General features: G+C 47.5%; 1 protein-coding gene across 1 annotated transcript in view; it reads right to left on the bottom strand.

The window, feature by feature from the left end:
- The window catches only part of DNAAF5 (dynein axonemal assembly factor 5), a 37,712-nt gene that overhangs the window by 9,213 nt on the left and 8,519 nt on the right, over window positions 1-19,980 (bottom strand). The window contains exons 6-10 of the mRNA XM_060261042.1: window positions 15,926-16,138; window positions 14,801-14,944; window positions 9,732-9,900; window positions 8,070-8,217; window positions 1,741-1,891 (exon numbers count right to left, since the gene is read on the bottom strand). Coding sequence (XP_060117025.1) covers window positions 1,741-1,891; window positions 8,070-8,217; window positions 9,732-9,900; window positions 14,801-14,944; window positions 15,926-16,138 — 825 coding nt within the window. The remainder of the gene's footprint in view (window positions 1-1,740; window positions 1,892-8,069; window positions 8,218-9,731; window positions 9,901-14,800; window positions 14,945-15,925; window positions 16,139-19,980) is intronic.

Here is a 19,980-nt window from a genome sequence, read left to right on the forward strand (position 1 = left end):
TTTCAAAAATTCTCTTGTGAATGCGAATGTTACTATAGTTGACTTTATAAAATAATTTCAGAATTTCACGCTTCAAAGTGTCTTCTTTACAAATCTTTGTTTACTATGTGTGCAAATATGTCACTGCATTTTTTAGTCTACTTCTTGGAGGTAGATTTCCAGGGGGGCGCGGAGTAATTTTTTTTCTGAAAAGGGGGCGTTAGGCCAAATAAGTTTGGGAACGTCTACTCTAAACTTTTACCTCCTGCCTGTGCCCCAGGGAAAAAGACTAAACAAAAGCAGTAAAACCTTTCTAAGCCTCCACCTCAAGACACCCTTAAATCTACTGACCAGCCAATAGGCAATTCCAGTATCCACCCACATTCACTTGGCGGGAGCTACATGAAGACCTTTCTATTGGTTCCCGCACAAACTAACTAGGAAATTAGCATGATCAAGTAAACATGTAAATTATTTTATGACATCAGGAAAGGTGCTTGCTCACATATCCATGTTGAATTTCAGCAGGAAATGCTAACTATAAATAATGTAAAGAATGAAAGAATTTTTTAATGTTGACTCACAGGCCAGAAACCAAAGAACAGCTTTCATCAAAGACTTCTTTTTCTTAAATACCTCTCTCCCCAGCTGTTTGGCAAACTGGTTTTGAAATAGAAAGGAGTTTTAAAAGTAACTGGAAATAGGAGGTCAGTGTCTGCTTTTTCTTTAATCATCCCCGTGAGAATGCTCATTTTGGTGTATGTTCTATGTTGCCCTTTAGGGTCACTAGTTGTTCATTGGAGTGTGCTGATCTTTTCCTGATAACTGACAGTTTCAGCGTCATGGTTTTGGTGCAGTTCAGTGCAGAGGATGTTAATATTTGAGTATTAAGAATTGCCTGGCAAAATCTGCTTTTTTTCAGTATTCCAGAAGGTGGTGCTCATGTTCAAATTTAAGCGTCTCGCCTAAACCAACAGCCTGCAGCCTTTTCAGACCTGAAATCCAGTTTTAACTCTTTGTACTAGCTACTGTCTTCCACTCCTCTTCCTTCCTCAGATTTTCTCCTGTTTCTACTCCTTCACTCCCCCCCCCAAGCTTCTGCCTTGAGTTAAAAATAAAAGCTCAAGCAAAAAACAACAGAAATGACAGCGGTGTTGCTGGCACAACCTTTCTCAGGTCAGAGATGACCCACTGATATTTCCTGTGTACCAGTGAGAGGCCAGTGCTATAAACCATGCCATTTCCTTTGCGCTAAAAAGCCTATTCCTCTATGGGCATCCAATAGCACCTTTCCACTCGCCTGAAAACACACGGTGAGTGCATCTTTTGGGTTCGTCTTATGAGAGCGCACTGCAACCTTATCTTCCAAAACAAGTCTGTTTTACTGTCTTGGCTGTTGACACTGTCCTAAAGTCTAAGCAGAGAAGAGGTGTCAAAATCAAAAGCACATTAACAGTGCAGAATTCCAAAAACATAAAAGAGATCTCAGATGTTCCTTAACTGATTTTTACAACACCAAATATGGCTGTTGTGTGTGTGTGACTGCCAAGCGTTACTTCTTCACATCCAAGTCCAAATGCCTTTTCTATCTAGTGTCAATGTACAAGTTCAGATGAGAAAAGTTTTCCTATCTCCCTAGGCCTGTATTTTTGCCTGGGCTAGAATTTAATGCTCGAAAAGCAAAAAAACCCAGCCCACATTTCTGGACTTCCATGTTCCATGCTGGGTTTTACAGTACAGTGGGGGGGGGGGCATACGCACCTCTTCTGGAGAGAGCAGTTCGCTGTAAATCAGAGCCCAGAGGCAGGACACGGCTGTGGTGCGGATGGCAGCTGCCGTTCTTCCCCCGTGCCACTGCAGATTAGGAGCCAGGATGTCTTTTATCACAATCTCGAGGTAGTTACAAAACTGCCTGAAGCCAAAAAACATGAACAGCAAAAAAGGGGGAGAAAAAAATGAAAGCTTTGTGCGAACGTGACAGAATGACTGGAGGAGAGATGAAAAGACACATTTTTTCCAAGTCTCAAAAACGAGATAGCAGAACAGGAAGAAAAGAGCATGAAAGGGAGGAAGGGGGGGGGGTTAACCTAACATGATGACAGTGTATGTTAACAATATTTCATTACTTAAACTTCTTGAGGGGGGCGGGGGAGAGGAGAGAAGATATGTTGACTTTGTATAAACGACGTCTCAGGAAGAAGAGAGGCAGAAATCTTTTGGTTCCTGGCTCTGCCAATAACATGCCTTGTCATCCAGGTGTAATCAGAGGAAGCCACTCCACGCTGTCATGAAAAAGCCTCGTGGAACGTAAATTGAGAATGGAGGATGGTTACTGAGACGAGGCCTCTCATTGATAAGACCGCAACATAAGCCAACTCCTGGCTATTGTGCTCTCTGAGAATTCATTTCAAGTGCCAGCTTTTCTTTATGTTTGGAGCTACATCAGTGCAGAAGTTTTCTAGATAGTCAAGCGTGCATTTATGACTGAGAGTGGACAAAGACTGAACTAAGCTTGCAATGCCCTTAGTTAAGAAAGAGCCAAAATACCAAAGACTGGACCCGACGGCTGCCTTTGGCTAAGTCTTCCTTCAACAGGGTAAGTCCTCCTCCAACAGAGAATTACTTTTTTCTAATGGAGAAAGGCTTTGTTTGTTGAAGGAAGGTCTTGACAGAAGGATTTCCCTCCCCATTATGCGCTGACACTTTCTTCCTCGCTGGCGGCTTTGGGTGTTTTTAACACCTGCGTGACAGATGGAAATGTGTGGGTTTGTTTTAAGAAATATGATCTGTAAGCCGCCTTGAACCATGAAGGAAGGTGGGATAGTAATATTTTAATAAACAGGACTCCAAAAACATGAAGAGGACCTTTCAAAGGGCCCATGGACCAGGGACCTCCTCCACACCTCAACAATCTTTCCAACTGGACTCTAACTCTTGATTTCTCAAGCCCTCTGCACTGCTTTCCCATCCCTCCAGCAGGGTGTGTTTATGAATAAGATGGCAAAGTTTCTAAATTAGCAGTTCTAAGTTCAAACAGACCCTGACCTGCATAGGCCAGGCTCGCCCAAACTCGCCAGATCCTGGAAGCTAAGCAGGGCCAACCCGGGCAAGTACTTTGATGGGAGACCTCCAAGGAATACCAAGGAAGGGGCACAGAGGCAAGCAAGCCAGCCACCTCTCTGAAACGTCCAAGCCTCACTCAGGGTCACCAGAAGTCAGCCTTCCAGGCATGCACACACGCAACAACAACAAAATCATCGATCCCCATTAAAATCTATCTACTATCCAGCATAAAGGAAGGTGAAGACACAGCTGAAGCCTACCAGCTGTCTGGTGGACCACAATTACCAAAAGGCTGCCCAAAAAACAGCAGCCTTGCATGCCCTGTGGAACCCTGGAAAGTGCCACAAGGCATGCATCTCTTCAGACAGCTGGTCCCACAGGATGGGGGCCACTACGGAGAAGGCCCTCACCCTCGATGACACAACAGTTCATGGTCCAGGGACCTTCAATAAATGACGGTATGAAGGTCGGAGAAGACAGGGAGGATCATGCTGGGAAAGGCAGTCCTGGAGGTATGAGGCTACGAGAGCCATTTAGGGCTATTAGAATCATAGAGTTGGAAGGGACCTCTAGGGTCATCTAGTCCAACCTCCTGCACAATGCAGGAAACTCACAAACACCTCCCCCTAAATTCACAGGATCTTCATTGCTGTCAGATGGCCATCTGGCCTGTTTAAAAACCTCCAAGGAAGGAGAGCCCACCACCTTCTAAGGAAGCCTGTTCCACTGAGGAACTGCTCTAATGGTCAGGAAGTTCTTCCTAACGTTGAGCCGGAAACTCTTTTGATTTAATTTCAACCCACTGAAATTACCTTCTGGGGGTCAGTTTGGTGTAATAGTTAAGTGCCTGGAGTCTTATCTGGCAGAACCAGGTTTGATTCCCCACTCCTCCACATGCAGCTGCTGGAGCGACCCTGAGTCAGTCATAACTCTCTCAGAGCTGATCTGTTCAAGAGCAGTTCTGGGAGAGCTCTCTCAGCCCTGCCTACATCACATTGTGTCACTGTGGAGAGGGGAAGGGAAAGGAGACTGAAAGCTGCTCTGAGACTCCTTTGGGTAGTAAAGGCCGGGGTAAAAATCCAATCTCCTCTTCTTTTTCCAAATGTACCAACTCTTTGAATTGGCACTGGAAACTAACTAGGAGCGAGTGCGGCTGATGTAGGATAGGTGTTATACGTGCTGACGTGCTACTGTAAATCTGAACACTGCATTTTTTTCCCTGTGTGTAAAAAACCATCACACACAATGCACGACCACTTCCAACACCAAACTGTGTGACTCCCAAGTAACTACTTTACACAACTGCTTTATTTGTATTAATACATTTATTACAATAAACTCTGTAGCTGCATCATCTCTCTCTCTCTCTCTTTCTTTCTCTCAAGTTATTTCAAGGCTGCCTTGAGTTCCAAGGTGGTCTCTGTGGCTGTGACCCTTGGGCACTTTGCAGGTTGGGGGAGGTGGGGAATGGCTTCTTTTAATCCCTTAAATAAAATGTGTCAAAACCACAAAGGTGGGTTTTAGCGCAGCCACTTACTCACCCACAATGGAATGCTCTCCGGGACGATGAATAACATTTAAGAGTGTGTTATATTTAATATCACTGAGGCAAGACGAGGAAAACAGCTGCCAGGCTGCTCAGTGAAATGAGATGTCTGCCCAAGAGGGTGTTTAACAAGGTACATTGGAAGCTGTCAATTTGAACCCTCGAACACACACCCAAACTGTTTCCAGATAATAAGGCCTATTGTACGGTTAAAAAGAAAGCAGGGCACACCTGTTTAAAAGATGAGGTAGTTTTTCAAACACAGGAACGTGTCTGGTGGTGGCTTGGAGCGAGACTGTCAAATTGCTCTCTTCTCTCCCTTCCGCTTAGCTTGGTGGGGGTGGGGACACAACAGATGGCACCCACTATTAAAGCTCACAATGGTAAAAACTCACAGGTAAACATTTCCTGCAAACTGCCCCCAACCCCAGTCTTAGCATACTCATAACACAGAGCTCATCTCTTGCCTCGAAAACCCCATGGCCCCAGTGCTGCCATGAGTTGGTTGCAACTTGACATACCATTATTGTTACTAGCGCACCAAAACAACATCTGCTCCACAAATATCAGCATCTAAATGTCTTTTTTGAAAGGACACCTGAGGAATCTACAGACTTGCCCTTATAGCTATGACTATGCAAAGGCATACTCACGAGATGTCAAGAAAGTAACGTCTTGTTAAGAAAGCAGCATCCCCCCCCATCCAGGTAAAGGCACTGTACTTTTAAAAGAGAAAACTCAAAGGTGTGGCTCTCCAAGAAGAGAATGGATACACTGTGGTGAGAAGAACTACCCGTGATGGATTTCTGCCTGTCATGTGGCTGCTACACAGAGCGCCTGCAAAGCAGGAAGCGGCAGCTGCCTCTGGCCTTTAAGAACATAAGAGAAGCCATGCTGGATCAGGCCAATGGCCCATCCAGTCCAACACTGTGTGTCACATAAGAACAGAAGAGAAGCCATGCCGGATCAGGCCAGTGGCCCATCCAGTCCAACACGCTGGTCACATAAGAACATAAGAGAAGCCATGTTGGATCAGGCCAATGGCCCATCCAGTCCAACACTCTGTGTCACATAAGAACATAAGAGAAGCCATGTTGGATCAGGCCAATGGCCCATCCAGTCCAACACTCTGTGTCACATAAGAACATAAGAGAAGCCATGTTGGATCAGGCCAGTGGCCCATCCAGTCCAACACGCTGTGTCACATAAGAACATAAGAGAAGCCACGTTGGATCAGGCCAATGGCCCATCCAGTCCAACACTCTGTGTTACACAGTGGCCAATATATGTGTGTGTGTGTATATAACCTCTGCTCCATATTTTTATCTAAACCCCTCTTGAAGGTGGCTATGCTTGTAGCCGCCGCCACCTCCTGTGGAAGTGAATTCCACATGTTAATCACCCTTTGGGTGAAGAAGGACTTCCTTTTATCCGTTTTAACCCGGCTGCTCAGCGATTTCATCGAATGCCCAAAATAGTCAGCAAAATATACAGATTTCTCAGCAAACAAAGGACTGTAATTCTATTTTGGGGTTGGGGAGAAGGGGGCGATTTGTGGCACCTTGAAGACTAATATAATTATCGAGTGGGTGGCTGTGTTAATAGAACAAAGCTTGAGTCCAGCGGCATCTTTAAGATCAGGAAAGTTTAATTCTGGGTACCAAGCTTTCATGTGCCATGAACGCTTATACCTAGAATTAGCCTCCGCTGTTCTTAACGGTGCCACTGGACTCACTTTGTTCTAGTAAAATCATTGTGTAGCTTTGCTAGGATACTCTTTATTCAAGCTTTCCCCAAGGAGTCCAGGGCGACATACATGATCTCACTGCTACAGAAACAAAACAAAATAAATCTGCTTGTTTTAAAATTGCTGCTTGACTCCTTTTCTATGGCTATAAATTTCCTAACTCGGATCAGTGCTTCCACTGACTTCAGATGACGGATTTAATGCTCAGCTTTACTAGGGCTGTGTTTTAATTTGAGGGTGGTGGGGGGGGGGGGGGCGGAGAGGAAGAGCCATTACAAATATATCCCTGAAGAAGAATGCTATTTCTTATTATTCTTGTCTTCTTTCTCTCAAGGTCAGTTCTGACATTTTAAAAATATTTGTCGGTATGTGTTTTTTTGGGTTTTCTGTGGGGCCACCGTGACCATGGAGACCAAGCCACAAATCACAGAAATGCCGCCCCCCCCTCTCCCCGGCTCAGTACCTGAGGCTGCAGAATGCCAAGGGTTGCCCAGCTAAAGCTACTTGGCTTGCCAGAAGATTAAGGAAGATGTTGGGACTTGCTAGCTGACTTCAGCCAAAGCACTTAAGAGTCCCGACTGGTGTCCAAGGCTCAGCACGGGGCCGGAAGCAGCAACAGCAACCTTTGGAAAATGCTTTTCCCTAAAGCCCAAACCCACCTGCTTAATCTTGATCTACCTCCATGACTTCCCCTAATTTCATCTGCATACTTCCTGGGACACACCTGATCTACAGTCAGAACATGTCCCCCTCATCTCACTATGTTGTCTTCCTGTAGACCACATGGACCTACATGAAGCCACCTTATACTCAAATCAGACACGTAGTATATCAAGGCCAGTGCTGTCAATCCAGAAGAAGAAGGCTGCAGATTTATACCCCACCTTCTCTCTGAATCAGACTCAGAGCAGCTTACAATCTCCTATATCTTCTCCCTCCACAACAGACACCCTGTGAGGTGGGTGGGGCTGAGAGGGCTCTCAAAGCAGCTGCCCTTTCAAGGACGACTCCTGCAATAGCTATGGCTGACCCAAGGCCATTCCAGCAGCTGTAAGTGGAGGAGTGGGGGAATCAAACCCAGTTCTCCCAAATAAGAGTCTGCACACTTAACCACTACACCAAACTGGCTCTCGGCTTGGCTGTGGCTCTCTGGGGTCTCAGGGTATGAGATCTTTCACATCATCTGCTACCTGATCCTTTAACTGGAGATGCCAGGGCTTGAACTTGGGACCTCCTGCTTATCAAGCAGATGCTCTGTCACTAAGCCACATCTCCTTTCCTGACCGTCCTGAACACATGAAGCCGCCTTATACTGAATCAGACCAGAAGTCCATCAAGGTCAGGACTGTCCACTCAGACTGGCAGTGGCTCTCTGGAGTCTCAGGCCGAGGTCTTTCACATTGCCTCCCACCTGTTCCTTTCAACTGGGGAAGCTGGGGACTAAACCTGGGATTTTTCTGCATGTTAAGTGGAGGCTCTTCCACTGAGCCATGCCCCCTCCCCCAAATGCAAAGTAATTTGTTTTATTTACGTATTTAGGATTTTTCTATGCTGCCTCTTCAGAGTCCTGCCTGAGGCCACTTACAATTAAAATCATGTCACAATATTAAAAACAAGCCATAACCTGGGCACAGCAGCATCAGAGAATGGGTATCCGTGACAACGAATTAAAACTGCCAAGTCCCAAATGTGTAACAGATGAAAAGTGCCTGGATGATATGGAACAGGGCCTACCCTTCTGAATTTATAGTCTTGTTTGGCTCTTGAAGCAACTGTGAAAGAGTAGAGAACAGCTTCAAACGCATCAAGGGGTCTTTGGATGTCTGAAGGCACGTTTTCAGAATGAGAAAAAGTTCCTGAAGGGCTTCACCTATGGCGGGGCCTAGAAAACAAAGATGTAAATGATTGTTCTGTTTTGTTTTTTGCAGCAACAGTTAATATATCTTAGGTCACCACTTTTAGCAAAGAGTTGAGTGAGGATTTGAGACCATTTGCTTTCAAAGAAGGGACACCTTGCAGAGCAAAAGAAAGCGAGAGACATCCTTGGTGCTTCATTTGGAAAGAGAAAGACCCTTGAAAATCTGCACAATTGGTGCTCACTACCCAACAAACCAGAATTCATAAAGGCGCTTGAAAACGGGTTTCAAAGCTACTAGCCATGGTGAGTGTGAACACCGGTATACCTCAAATGCCCTGTGGTCAGCTTCCAAGAGGAAGGGAGGGGCTCTCCCACAGCCTTACCTGCCTCACAGGTCTGTGGGAGGCGAAAGCACAGAGAAAGCTATGGATGATGTCCTGAGCTCTTTGAAAGAAGGGAAGAACACAAATGAAACCCAGAAATACCTTCCCAGTTTTTTTTTTAAAAAACAAATGCATGATTTTTCCACATGCCAGGAAAAATAAGCAGCACGTGCCAAAGAGATCACAATGAAGTTTGTTTGCACACGGTTCAGAGGTGTGTGAGGCCCAAATCACAATTTTGATACTCATGTAAAAATGCAGCAGTCTGCCTCTGAGTTGATCAGCTGCCAATATGAACAGGAAGCCTCGTCTTTAAAGTACACACCACTGTTCCCTTGAAGCTGTGTGTGTGAGCGGCTGCTCGTTAACACAGGAATCCCCGCTCAGCACCAATCGGGAGCCACACAGGGTCTCACACTAACGCTGCCCATTTAAAAATTACAGCAGTTCAGGACTTGAACTGCTCTGTTCAGCAGGGAGAAAAAATTAAGGGAACATGGATGCATGCCATGACATTTTACAAACCTAAACATTTTTATTAACCTTCATGACAACGATGTGCTTATATTTCAGCACGCAAATGTCACATGACCCAGCTCCAAGCATACATATTTTAAAGCTGAGTCCCAAGGGCAACTGAAAAATCTTATTTTATCCATGAGGGGGATGAGGAGCAACAGGAAGGAGAGGTTAGATGATATTCTGGAACAATACGAGTTGGAAGAGGCCATACAGACCATCTAGTCCAGGGGTGGCCAACGGTAGCTCTCCAGATGTTCTTCTCCTACAACTCCCATCAACCCCAGCCAGCATGGCCAATGGCTGGGGCTGATGGGAGTTGTAAGCAAAAAACATCTGGAGAGCTACCGTTGGCCACCCCTGATCTAGTCCAACCCCCTGCTCCATGCAGGATCAGCCTACAGCATCTCTGCCAAATAATCATCCAGCCGCATTTTGAAGACTGCCAATGAAGGGGAGCTCGCCACCTTCCTAGGCAGCTGGTTCCACCTCTGAACTACTCTGACCGCAAATATTTTTTCCCTAATATCCAGCCGGTACGTTTTTGCTTGTAATTTGAGCCCATTGCTTTGGGTCCTATTCTTGGCTGCCAAGTGGAACAGCTCCTTGCTCTCCAGCCCACCCCAGCTGGCTTACCGGAACGAGTGGCGATGACGTCCAGCTGCAGCAGCTCAGAGGAATAGCAGGTCCAGGTGTCGGGGGCTGAGGAGACCCACTGCATGAGCTGGGAGATGTGCTGCCGGTACAGGCCCGCCAAGCCCACCAAGCCCTGCACCTCCGCCAGTGACTTCATGGCCTCTTCTATCTTGTGGGCAACAAAATGAAAACGCAAAGACATTAAAAAGTTTCTATAAAGAATGGGACTTAACGGGAAATCCTTCCTTACCCAAATGAGCGGCTCCTACACTGAGGTGCGCAGAACTGGCCAATAGTTTTTACCAGCCCGCTAAAAAGACATCTAGATGACTGCAGGTATTTCCCCCAGACTGTGCAAACGCCCTCTCCTTTAAAGTGCCCCTTTTCAGTGACTGCCCTCCAGGCCAGTCACTGTCTTTGTGGGTTCTCTGAAGCCCTTTCCCAAGCCACGTGTGTCTTAATCAGAAACAGGCCACGCATGCTTTGGGGTGCACAACTGGGTACAGGGCCTGGATTTCTCTCCCTTGTGCCATAGCCTGGCTGATGGCAAAATAAGCCCTCCGGCTCTAAGCTATTCAAACGGTCACATTCGGGATGCTAATAAAGTGTGCATCATGCAAACTTTCATCGGTTTCTCAGAAGTGAGGAGGATCACCAACCAGCTGAGATTCCCAGTATTGGAACGAGCACTGGTCAAGTGGATAAACGGAGCTGGTGCGGTATGCTGGTTAGAGCACGGGACTAGCATATGGAGGACCCAGGTTCGAATCTCCACCCTGTCACAGAAGCTCAGTGGGTGATATTCGGCCAGTCACACCTTTTTCAGCCCAGCCAAAATGGAGGAAATGAAAACCGTGCAAGCTTCTCTGGGCCTCCACTGAGGAGAAAGGGGGGGGTGGTATAAATGACATAAATAAAAATTAGTAAGCAAAAACCTTCCTTGGCTCAGGGAATGAATCAGCTGCCTGAATATTTTAACAGCATCGCAGAGCCACTATCTGCGATTTTTTCAGTCAGTTTACTTTTCTTCACGATCACGTTGCCTTAGACATTTGTTCTTCTTCTTCTTCTTTTTTAAAAGGACCATGCCAGAACAAAATATTGCTGTGTCTTTGTACAAACCTAAAACTCGTTGCAGGTGCCATGGTACTCCTCTAGCCCTCTGTGCATAAAATGAAAACAAACAGTTTTCTGTGGCCCCAGAAGGTCGGACCAGAACCAGTGGGGCTGAAATGAAATCAAAGGAGTTTCCGGCTCAACATTAGGAAGAACTTCCTGACCGTTGGAGCAGTTCCTCAGTGGAACAGGCTTCCTTGGGAGATGGTGGGCAGGCTCTCCTTCCTGGGAGGTTTTAAAGTAGAGCCTAGATGGCCATCTGACAGCAATGCTGCTTCTGTCAGTTAGGCAGATCATGGGAAGGAGGAGCAGGAAGGCTTGCATGAATGCTTAGTTCTCGTGGCCCTTTTTTACATGCCCAAGGAAATGCTGATTGCCATTTTGGGATCAGACAGCAATTTTTCTCCAGGCCAGTTTGGGAAAGGGATCCTGGGGTTTTTTTTAAACCAACTTCTGGGCTTGGAGTAGGGGTCACTGGAGATATATGTGGGGGGGGGGAAGGTATCTGTGAAGTTCCTGCGTTGTGCAGGGGGTTGGACTAGATGATCCTGGAGGTTCCTTCAAACTCTATGATTCTACGATTCTAGGCCTGGAATTAATTCAGTTTTTTCCCCCTGAAATCAAAATTCACTTAAAAAATGGAAATGACCTGTCTGCCAAAGGGTCGTAAATAACAAACCCTTAAGAGGGCTGCTTCTTGGAAGGAACAGAAGAAAGGAAGCATGCCATCAAAATGAAAGAGCAAATTTGGAAGCAAAAACTCACTCGGCCACCAAAGAGCTACTGCTAAAAAAAAGGGAGGGGGGAGGGCAGCGGCCTGATTTATTTGGCATTTGGGAACAAAGTGATTTATGACGGTCTGATGGGGGGAAGGGCTCATTTTTATCAAGAGCATCTTTGGCTGCTGCTTTTGATTTCAAAGAATGGATGAAACGTTTCCCCCCCCCTCCCCAACTTAGGATAGGAGCAGAGGTGAAAAGGGCAGCTGATGAAAAAGAGACTCCCTGCGGGCAGCTGACAGAGCACCGGAGAAGGACCCCCCCCCCCACCCCTCAGAGATCCCAGATGTACTCCCCCCACCCCAATTCCTGTATCTATTTTAATTGCATATGATTTTTTAAAAGCATGCCTGGGCTAAACTGAGGCTACCACCTTCTGATTTGCCTTCCGATGTTTTATTAAGATGGCCCGCTTCCGCAATCGGTTTTAAGAGAAAAAAAAAAAATCTCTTTGGTTGTCTCTCACCAATGCTAGCTTCAGGAGATTACGACAAATCCTCCCTCGGAGACCGAGACTTTACAGATAATCTCTTCCCCTTGGGGAAGCGCCAAAGCTTTTCTAACGAAGCTCGGAGAGTGGTCTGACACCCTGGAGTGAAAAAGCGGCATTGAGCGTAATTATTGGTGATAGCTAAGTCAGCTTTGGTCTTCAGCTTTTCACCTGGTGGCTTGCAAGAACAGGTACAACTCAGTGGCAGGGCACACGCATTGCATTTAGGAAATCCTCACATTCAATGGCTAGCATCCCTGCTCTGAGAAGATCACACGGCACTGCCTGAAGACTGGGGCTACCCCACTGCCTGCACAGAACTATTTCAGGGCCCCTCAACCTTATTTAAGAGCCCCGAGGCACAGAGTGTTAAAGTTGCAGTACTGCAGTCCTAAGGTCTGCTCACGACCTGAGTGGAGAGCCAGTTTGGTGTAGTGGTTAAGTGCGCGGACTCTTAGCTGGGAGAACCGGGTTTGATTCCCCACTCCTCCACTTGCAGCTGCTGGAACGGCCTTGGGTCAGCCATAGCTCTGACAGAGGTTGTCCTTGAAAGGGCAGCTGCTGTGAGAGCCCTCTCCAGCCCCACCCACCTCACAGGGTATCTGTTGTGAGGGAGGAAGGTAAAGAAGATTGTGAGCCGCTCTGAGACTCTTCGGAGTGGAGGGCGGGATATAAATCCAATATCTTCTTCTTCTTCTTCTTCGATCCCCGGTGGAAGCTGGGTTTTCAGGTAGCCGGTTCGGGGTTGGCTCAGCCTTCCATCCTTCCGAGGTTGGTAAAATGAGTACCCAGCTTGCTGGGGGGAAAGTGTAGATGATTGGGGAAGGCAATGGCAAACCACCCCGTCAAAAGTCTGCCGTGAAAACGTTGTGAAAGCAACGTCACCCCAGAGTCGGAAACGACTGGTGCTTGCAAAAGGGGACCTTTCCTTTCCCAACCTTATTTTGCTCAAATCACCACCAGAGGGCCCAAGAGAGCTGATGCCAGCCAGGAGTGCCGTGAGTGAAGAGAATGCCGACTCTGATGGGCAGCAACTGTCCAAAGCGTCAAGTCGAAAAAGGCACAGCTGCTAAGCCTTGGACCTTTACTGCACTGCTGAGCCAACATGGCCAAAGGGAGTTCTCTCTCTCTCTGGCATTATGGGCCCTGCCTTGTGGAACAGGATGCCTGCAGTGGTCAGGAAAGCTCCCTCTCCCAAAAGACTAGAACTTGAGGGAATCTACTGATGGGCAGTAGATTCAGGATGGGCAAAAGGAAATAGCACTTTACATAGAGAGTCATTAAAATGTAGAATCTGCTGTCAGAGGATGTAGCGACGGCCACAGGAAGTAACGGCTTCGTGGAGGATAAGTCTAGCCATGGTGACTGGGGAGAACCTCCACATTCAGAGGCACTAAGCCTCTGGATCCCAGAGCCAGGAGGCAACATCAGGGGAAGGCCTCAGTTGCTGGCCCTCCCGAGGAACTGTTTGGCCACTGTGTGAGACAGGACGCTGGACTGCATGGACAGCTGATCTGATCCAACAGAGTTCTTCTTATGTTCTTATGCTCCCACACATTCTGTAAAACAGAACTAATCAGGAGGGCAATTCTATAAAGATAACGGGGCACTACGACAAAATAGTTCAGGAAGGCACTTCTACAAAAGGGACAGGATTGTGGACTATGCGACGGCATATGCAATATAGCAATGCTTCACTGTATGAACTACTCTTACGGTACTGCTTTCTGCTTTTCTAATACAATTTCCTGAACTGCTTGACATACCATGTCTAGTACTCTCCAATCATTTCTAATTTTTGTAATCCAAGTCACATCGTAATCCAGGTCTTCTGGGCACGGAGCAGGGGTCACTGGGTGTGTGTGTGTGTGGGGGGGGAGAGTTGTGAATTTCCTGCATTGTGCAGGAGGTTGGACTACATGACTCTGGAGGTCCCTTCCAACTCTGATTCATTACATTGCTTAACAGACATCTCCTGCTATTTGCATACTTCACATCACGCAACCTGCCTGGAGTCTTTGGCAGACTATCAATGAAGTAAATAAATAGATCAGACCACTGAAGGTCCATCTAGCCCAGCATCCTGTCTCACAAAGCAGCCGTTCGGTTACTCTGTAGCTCCAACAACAGGGCAGAGAGGTTGAAGTCTTCCCCAGATGTTGCCTCCAAGCACAGCTATTCAGAGGCTCACTGCCTCTGAATGTAGAGGCTCCCTTTAGCGACAATGGGTGAACCTCTTCTCCATGATTTTGTCTAATCCCTTTCAAAGCTACCTAAGCTTGCGGTCACCACTGTGTTCACTGGGTGCAAATTCCACAATCCGATGGCTCTGAGTAAATAAGCACTCCCTTATGTCTATCCGAAATCTATTCCCCTGAATTCTAAGGTTATGGGACAGGGACTCATTAAGAATCACGGAGAGCCGCTGCCAGCCAGAGTAGACATTACTGACCTTGATGGACCAATGGTCTGATTCAGTATAAGGCAGATCCATGTGATAATGGCAAATCATGATGGCAGGACAGAATTGCATGGCCCAGAAGAAAATCTGTAGACTGGGTGATGGTGGGGTTTGATTCTCAGCTGTGCAAACCCAAATATCACGCATCTGGGGGTGGGGGAAGCCCTCACAATGTGCTTTGAGCACTGTCAGGATCTTCCCTCCACACCTGCGCCCACGCTACCTGTTCATGAAGATGTCCAATAGTTGGTATGGCCATGATGGTCACCAGAATCTTCATCAATTGGAGACTGACTTCTTTACAGTCTTCTTGGCACCTTTCAAGGAGAGCTTCCACACAGCCAAGTAACTGCTCCAGATAAGAGACCTGCCAAAGAAACAAGCAGGAAAGCCTTTCCTCAGCTCACTTCGGTCCATTCTGGTCAGCTTGCAGCTAGTGGATATGAAAAGCAATTTTAAAAAGATCCTTTATAACTGCTAAAAGGAGGAGCCCTCATCTTGAAATGATGGCCTGCAAACAGGGCAAAACCAGCTGCAGAAGTGAGGGAACAGACGTGGCTTTAAAACAAACCTGCAACTGGCAACCGTCCAGGGGAGAAAATCCAGTACAACAGGTGTACAATAATTTTGTAGATCATTTCCCCTTTGAAGACGATTTGCTACAAAATTATTGTATGCTTATTGTTTTTTAAGGACTGCTGCAGTTTGGGAATGCATGGATAGCAAACTGGTTCAAGCAGGATTTTTTTCTCAAGGGGTGGGGGAAGGAATGTCTTAAATTGAGAGCGGGGGGTGGGGGCTGTGGCTTTGGGGCAGAGCATCTGCTTGGCATGCAGAACATCCCAGATTCAATCCCCAGCATCTCGATGGGGATGCGGAAGATCTCTGCAAGAGATGCTTGAGAGCCGCCGCAGGTCTAATTTTATTTATTCTATCTATCCATCCATCCATCCATCCTACCCGCAAGTGGGCTCAGGGCAGGAAATGACATTTCAGTATAAGGCAGCTACATAAATGTGCAGTAAGCCAAGCAAGCCTTGCTGCTGATGAGACTTTCCCTCATGAAGGCTGGCTGCCATCCTTCCTAATAAACATAACCGTGCAAGCATCACCACGGCGTTTGAAGAAGTGAGCAGTGACTCAGGAAAGCTCCGCCCCTGCCACAAATTGTGTTAGTCTTTAAGGTGCTCCTGGACTCTTGGCTCCTTCCCATGCAAATAAATGCAGTAAAAACTGGTCACATACATGCTTTGCTACAGGAGGCAGTCACCACCGTATGCAGGCATGTGCTGATCTGGAGGCTGGAGATCCTTCTTGAGCTTTTAAAAGGCTTCTGCCTTTTCCTCACCTCTGCAGTGCACTGACTGATGTGCGGGTGGGAGAGGGTGTCGGCCAGGTGCCCCAGGTGAGGCTGCAAGACTTTTCTCGGGGAACCTCGTGTCACGGCAGAGAGAACCATCAGGTGGGAAGGCTGGGGCGCTTTCTCGAGGTCTGACAAGATCAGCTTCAGAGACACTGCAGGGCTAACGAAAGTGCCAATCAGCTCCGCTGCTTTCATGCACTACAAAAGAGAAGACACTGCTGGCCAGACTGGAAGAGGCAGAAGTCTGAGACACTTTGTCACAGTGAGGGGTTTTTTTGTGATTTGAAAATACCAACTTCTTTCTAGTTTCATGCTTCAGAAACTGCCCGATAGGCTTGTCCACTCCTATAGCAATTTAAAAATGTGTATCTCAAGTTCCTTACGTATGAAGGGAAAGATATTTCTGGACATGTTTGGCAAGAAATGTGCACGGATGCCTCTTTCAAAACCCAGCTCCAGCTTCTGCAAGGAAACTCTGAGCACACAGGGACCGAATTGTGTGACTTCCAGCATAGACTGCTGTGGCCAGCTTAACCACCCAGGACCTTCCTGACCTTTTGGAGGCTCATCCCTTCTCCTCTTCAACCCCATTTTAAACAGCCCCTGTCCCCAAGAGAAGCTGCAGCCTGCCGGCGCATTCCCGTTCAGTTGCTTGCTGCAGCGTAACCCAGCCTCAGGCGGAGGACGGGAGCGTGATTTCTGGCTGTCCATGTGGAGGGCGGGGTATCTGCAAGCAGCACTAAGGGACAAACTGCTTCCGGTGGAAGGAAGCCTTTGAAGATTTCCTTTCTTCCTACATTAGTGACTAAAACAACCAAAGATGCAAAACATTTAGGAACTCTGTGTGTGTGTGTGAAAGCTTAACCTATATTAGTGTGCATTCAGTGTGTTGCGTAAAGTTCCATCAAGTCACAGCTGACTTATGACAAGCCTGTAGGGTTTTGAAGGCAAGAGGTGAATTGCCGTTGCCTGCCTCTGCGTCACAACACTGGACTTCCCTGTTGGTCTCCCATCCACTCACCAGCCTGTGCCAACCCTGCTTAGCTTCCGAGATCTGACGATATTGGGCCAGCCTGATTTATCTTGGCCTAACATGAAGAACTGACCAACACCTTAACCCTAACTTCCTAAGGAAATGCATAAGCTACTTACATTCCCCTTAACGGTTTTCTTAATTGCTGCTACCTTGGATTTTACTGTTTTAATTTATTGTATTGTTTGCTGCAATCCACCCTGAACATGTGTATGGAGAGAGTGGAATAAAAAAATCAAAAAACAGGGTTTTTTTTTATGATGCACAGGATTTCCCTCACAAGTATGACAAATGTTTTGTAAAAAAGCGTTCTGTGTTTGAGCCCCCCCCCCCCCCAGTTCCTTGGTTTGGTTCTGGAGCACTTCCAGTGACCTGTAGAGGTACACAGCTGTTTTACAGCCAGCATCTCTACTGCAGTGACACTCAGAGGTTCAGAAGAAGATGATGATGATATTGGATTTATATCCCACCCTCCACTCCGAAGAGTCTCAGAGCGGCTCACAATCTCCTTTCCCTTCCTCCCCCACAACAGACACCCTGTGAGGTGGGTGGGGCTGGAGAGGGCTCTCACAGCAGCTGCCCTTTCAAGGACAGAGTCTCAGAGCGGCCTACAATCTCCTTTACCTTCCTCCCCCACAACAGACACTCTGTGAGGTGGGTGGGGCTGAGAGGGCTCTCACAGCAGCTGCCCTTTCAAGGACAGAGTCTCAGAACGGCCTACAATCTCCTTTACCTTCCTCCCCCACAACAGACACCCTGTGAGGTGGGTGGGGCTGAGAGGGCTCTCACAGCAGCTGCCCTTTCAAGGACAGAGTCTCAGAGCGGCCTACAATCTCCTTTACCTTCCTCCCCCACAACAGACACCCTGTGAGGTGGGTGGGGCTGGAGAGGGCTCTCACAGCAGCTGCCCTTTCAAGGACAGAGTCTCAGAGCGGCCTACAATCTCCTTTACCTTCCTCCCCCACAACAGACACCCTGTGAGGTGGGTGGGGCTGGAGAGGGCTCTCACAGCAGCTGCCCTTTCAAGGAGAGTCTCAGAATGGCCTACAATCTCCTTTCCCTTCCTCCCCCACAACAGACACCCTGCGAGGTGGGTGGGGCTGAGAGGGCTCTCACAGCAGCTGCCCTTTCAAGGACAGAGTCTCAGAGCGGCTCACAATCTCCTTTCCCTCCCTCCCCCACAACAGACACCCTGTGAGGTGGGTGGGGCTGGAGAGAGCTCTCACAGCAGCTGCCCTTTCAAGGACAACCTCTGCCAGAGCTATGGCTGACCCAAGGCCATTCCAGCAGCTGCAAGTGGAGGAGTGGGGAATCAAACCCGGTTCTCCCAGGTAAGAGTCCGCACACTTAACCACTACACCAAATCGGCTCTCCAGATGTGATGTTTGTGGCTCTTCCGAGCACTGCTGCCTAACGTGACACCAGTTCTGTGTTTCATGGAAGAGTGCGAGGTCCTTGCTTGGGGTGACCTGCAGCTGGTCCTTGTTTCCCACTTTGAACCAGCCGCTGCTGGAGGGGAAGGCCAGCTGGCAGCCTCCCTGAAAGTACAGGCCTTGAGCCAGGAATAGATGGCAATGTGGCTCTCCATGGGCCACAGAGTGAGTACCACTGCTCTACAGGATAAAAGAAAGTGGTGGGGGCTGTGGCTCAGTGGAAATGCCTCTGCTTTGCAAACAAGGTCCCAGGTTCAACCCCCGGCTTCTCCACCAGGCAATAGGTAATGTGAAAGACCTCTGCCTGAGATCTTGGGAGAGCCGCTGCCATCCTGAGTAGACAGTACTAATCTCAATGGGCCAATGGTCTGATTCAGTATAAGGCAGCTTCACGTGTTCATGCAGATGGTCCCAGGTTCAATCCCCATCAACCACAGTTAAAGGGACCAGGCAGCAGGTGATAGGAAAGACCTCTGCCTGAGACCCTGGAGAGCTTATGCCAGTCTGAGTGGGCAATACTGACCCTGTTGGACCAAGGATCTGTGTTCATGTGCATTCACTGTATTTGGGTATTCTCTTGTAATGGGAAGAGAGCCAACGTCACCACAGTGCACCAGAGCTTGCAGGCATCCACTGCACACAAGGCTTTTTTTGGGGGGGGGGGTGGAGGGAGTTTACATCTTAGTCCTAGCCAGAGAAGGTTCCAGAGAGCACAAAGGCTTCCCCCCACTCCTGTGAATCGCAGGTAAAAGCCTCCTGGATCACTGGGAATTCCCCACTGCGCACAGCGGAGAAGAGCGAGTCCCTGCTTGTGGAGCTTCTGCATCTCAGCCAAGGAGCAAAGGGGCTGTCTGCATACAATTTGGTATTCAGTTTTTAAAACCTGCAAGGCTCCAGTTTTTGTCAAAATTACTATCCTCTTTCTCCAAACAGAAGAGGAGGCTTAAAAAAAAAGGTTTTATCTAGGAGGTTATTTTTTATTACTGTAAATAATTTGAACCAGCTTATAAGAGCTACACCCTCTGTTCTTCTTAATGGTGCATATTGGAAACGAAAACCCTAGAGAGGTCTTCCTTTCAGGTACACACAGATATGCCTATCTTGCTTATCAAGAATTTTCTTAACCTACCAAAATAGGTTACACCTGCTTCTTCGTGCCTGGTGGTGATCCACAGGAACATCTCTTTCTGACTACTTACTGTCTTATTCCGGGCAAGAGAAACAAAATTGAGACTCCACCCAAACAATAAAAGGCCAACAGCGTAAACAGCAAAACACACTCACACAGGAAAAAAAGCCAAGCAAAAGGAAAGGCGCATAAACAGGCCATGTCTGGACACCAATTAAGGCCATCACTAGGAATAAGCACGCCTTAATTCGGTGGGAAGCTTGTACAGAGAAAGGGAGAGATAGAGATAACATGTGAAATTAACTAGAAAGGGCATGAACTGCACATAGTTTTCAAATGGAATTCATCCCCCTGAGGCATTTCACGATTTAATCTGTTGCTTATGATTTTTAAGAGGCTGTTTAACAACGCTTGGCTTGGCTAGTGCCAGAGAGGTGAAGGGAAA

Source organism: Heteronotia binoei, chromosome 20 (genome assembly GCF_032191835.1).
Source record: "Heteronotia binoei isolate CCM8104 ecotype False Entrance Well chromosome 20, APGP_CSIRO_Hbin_v1, whole genome shotgun sequence".
Classification (NCBI taxonomy): domain Eukaryota; kingdom Metazoa; phylum Chordata; class Lepidosauria; order Squamata; family Gekkonidae; genus Heteronotia; species Heteronotia binoei.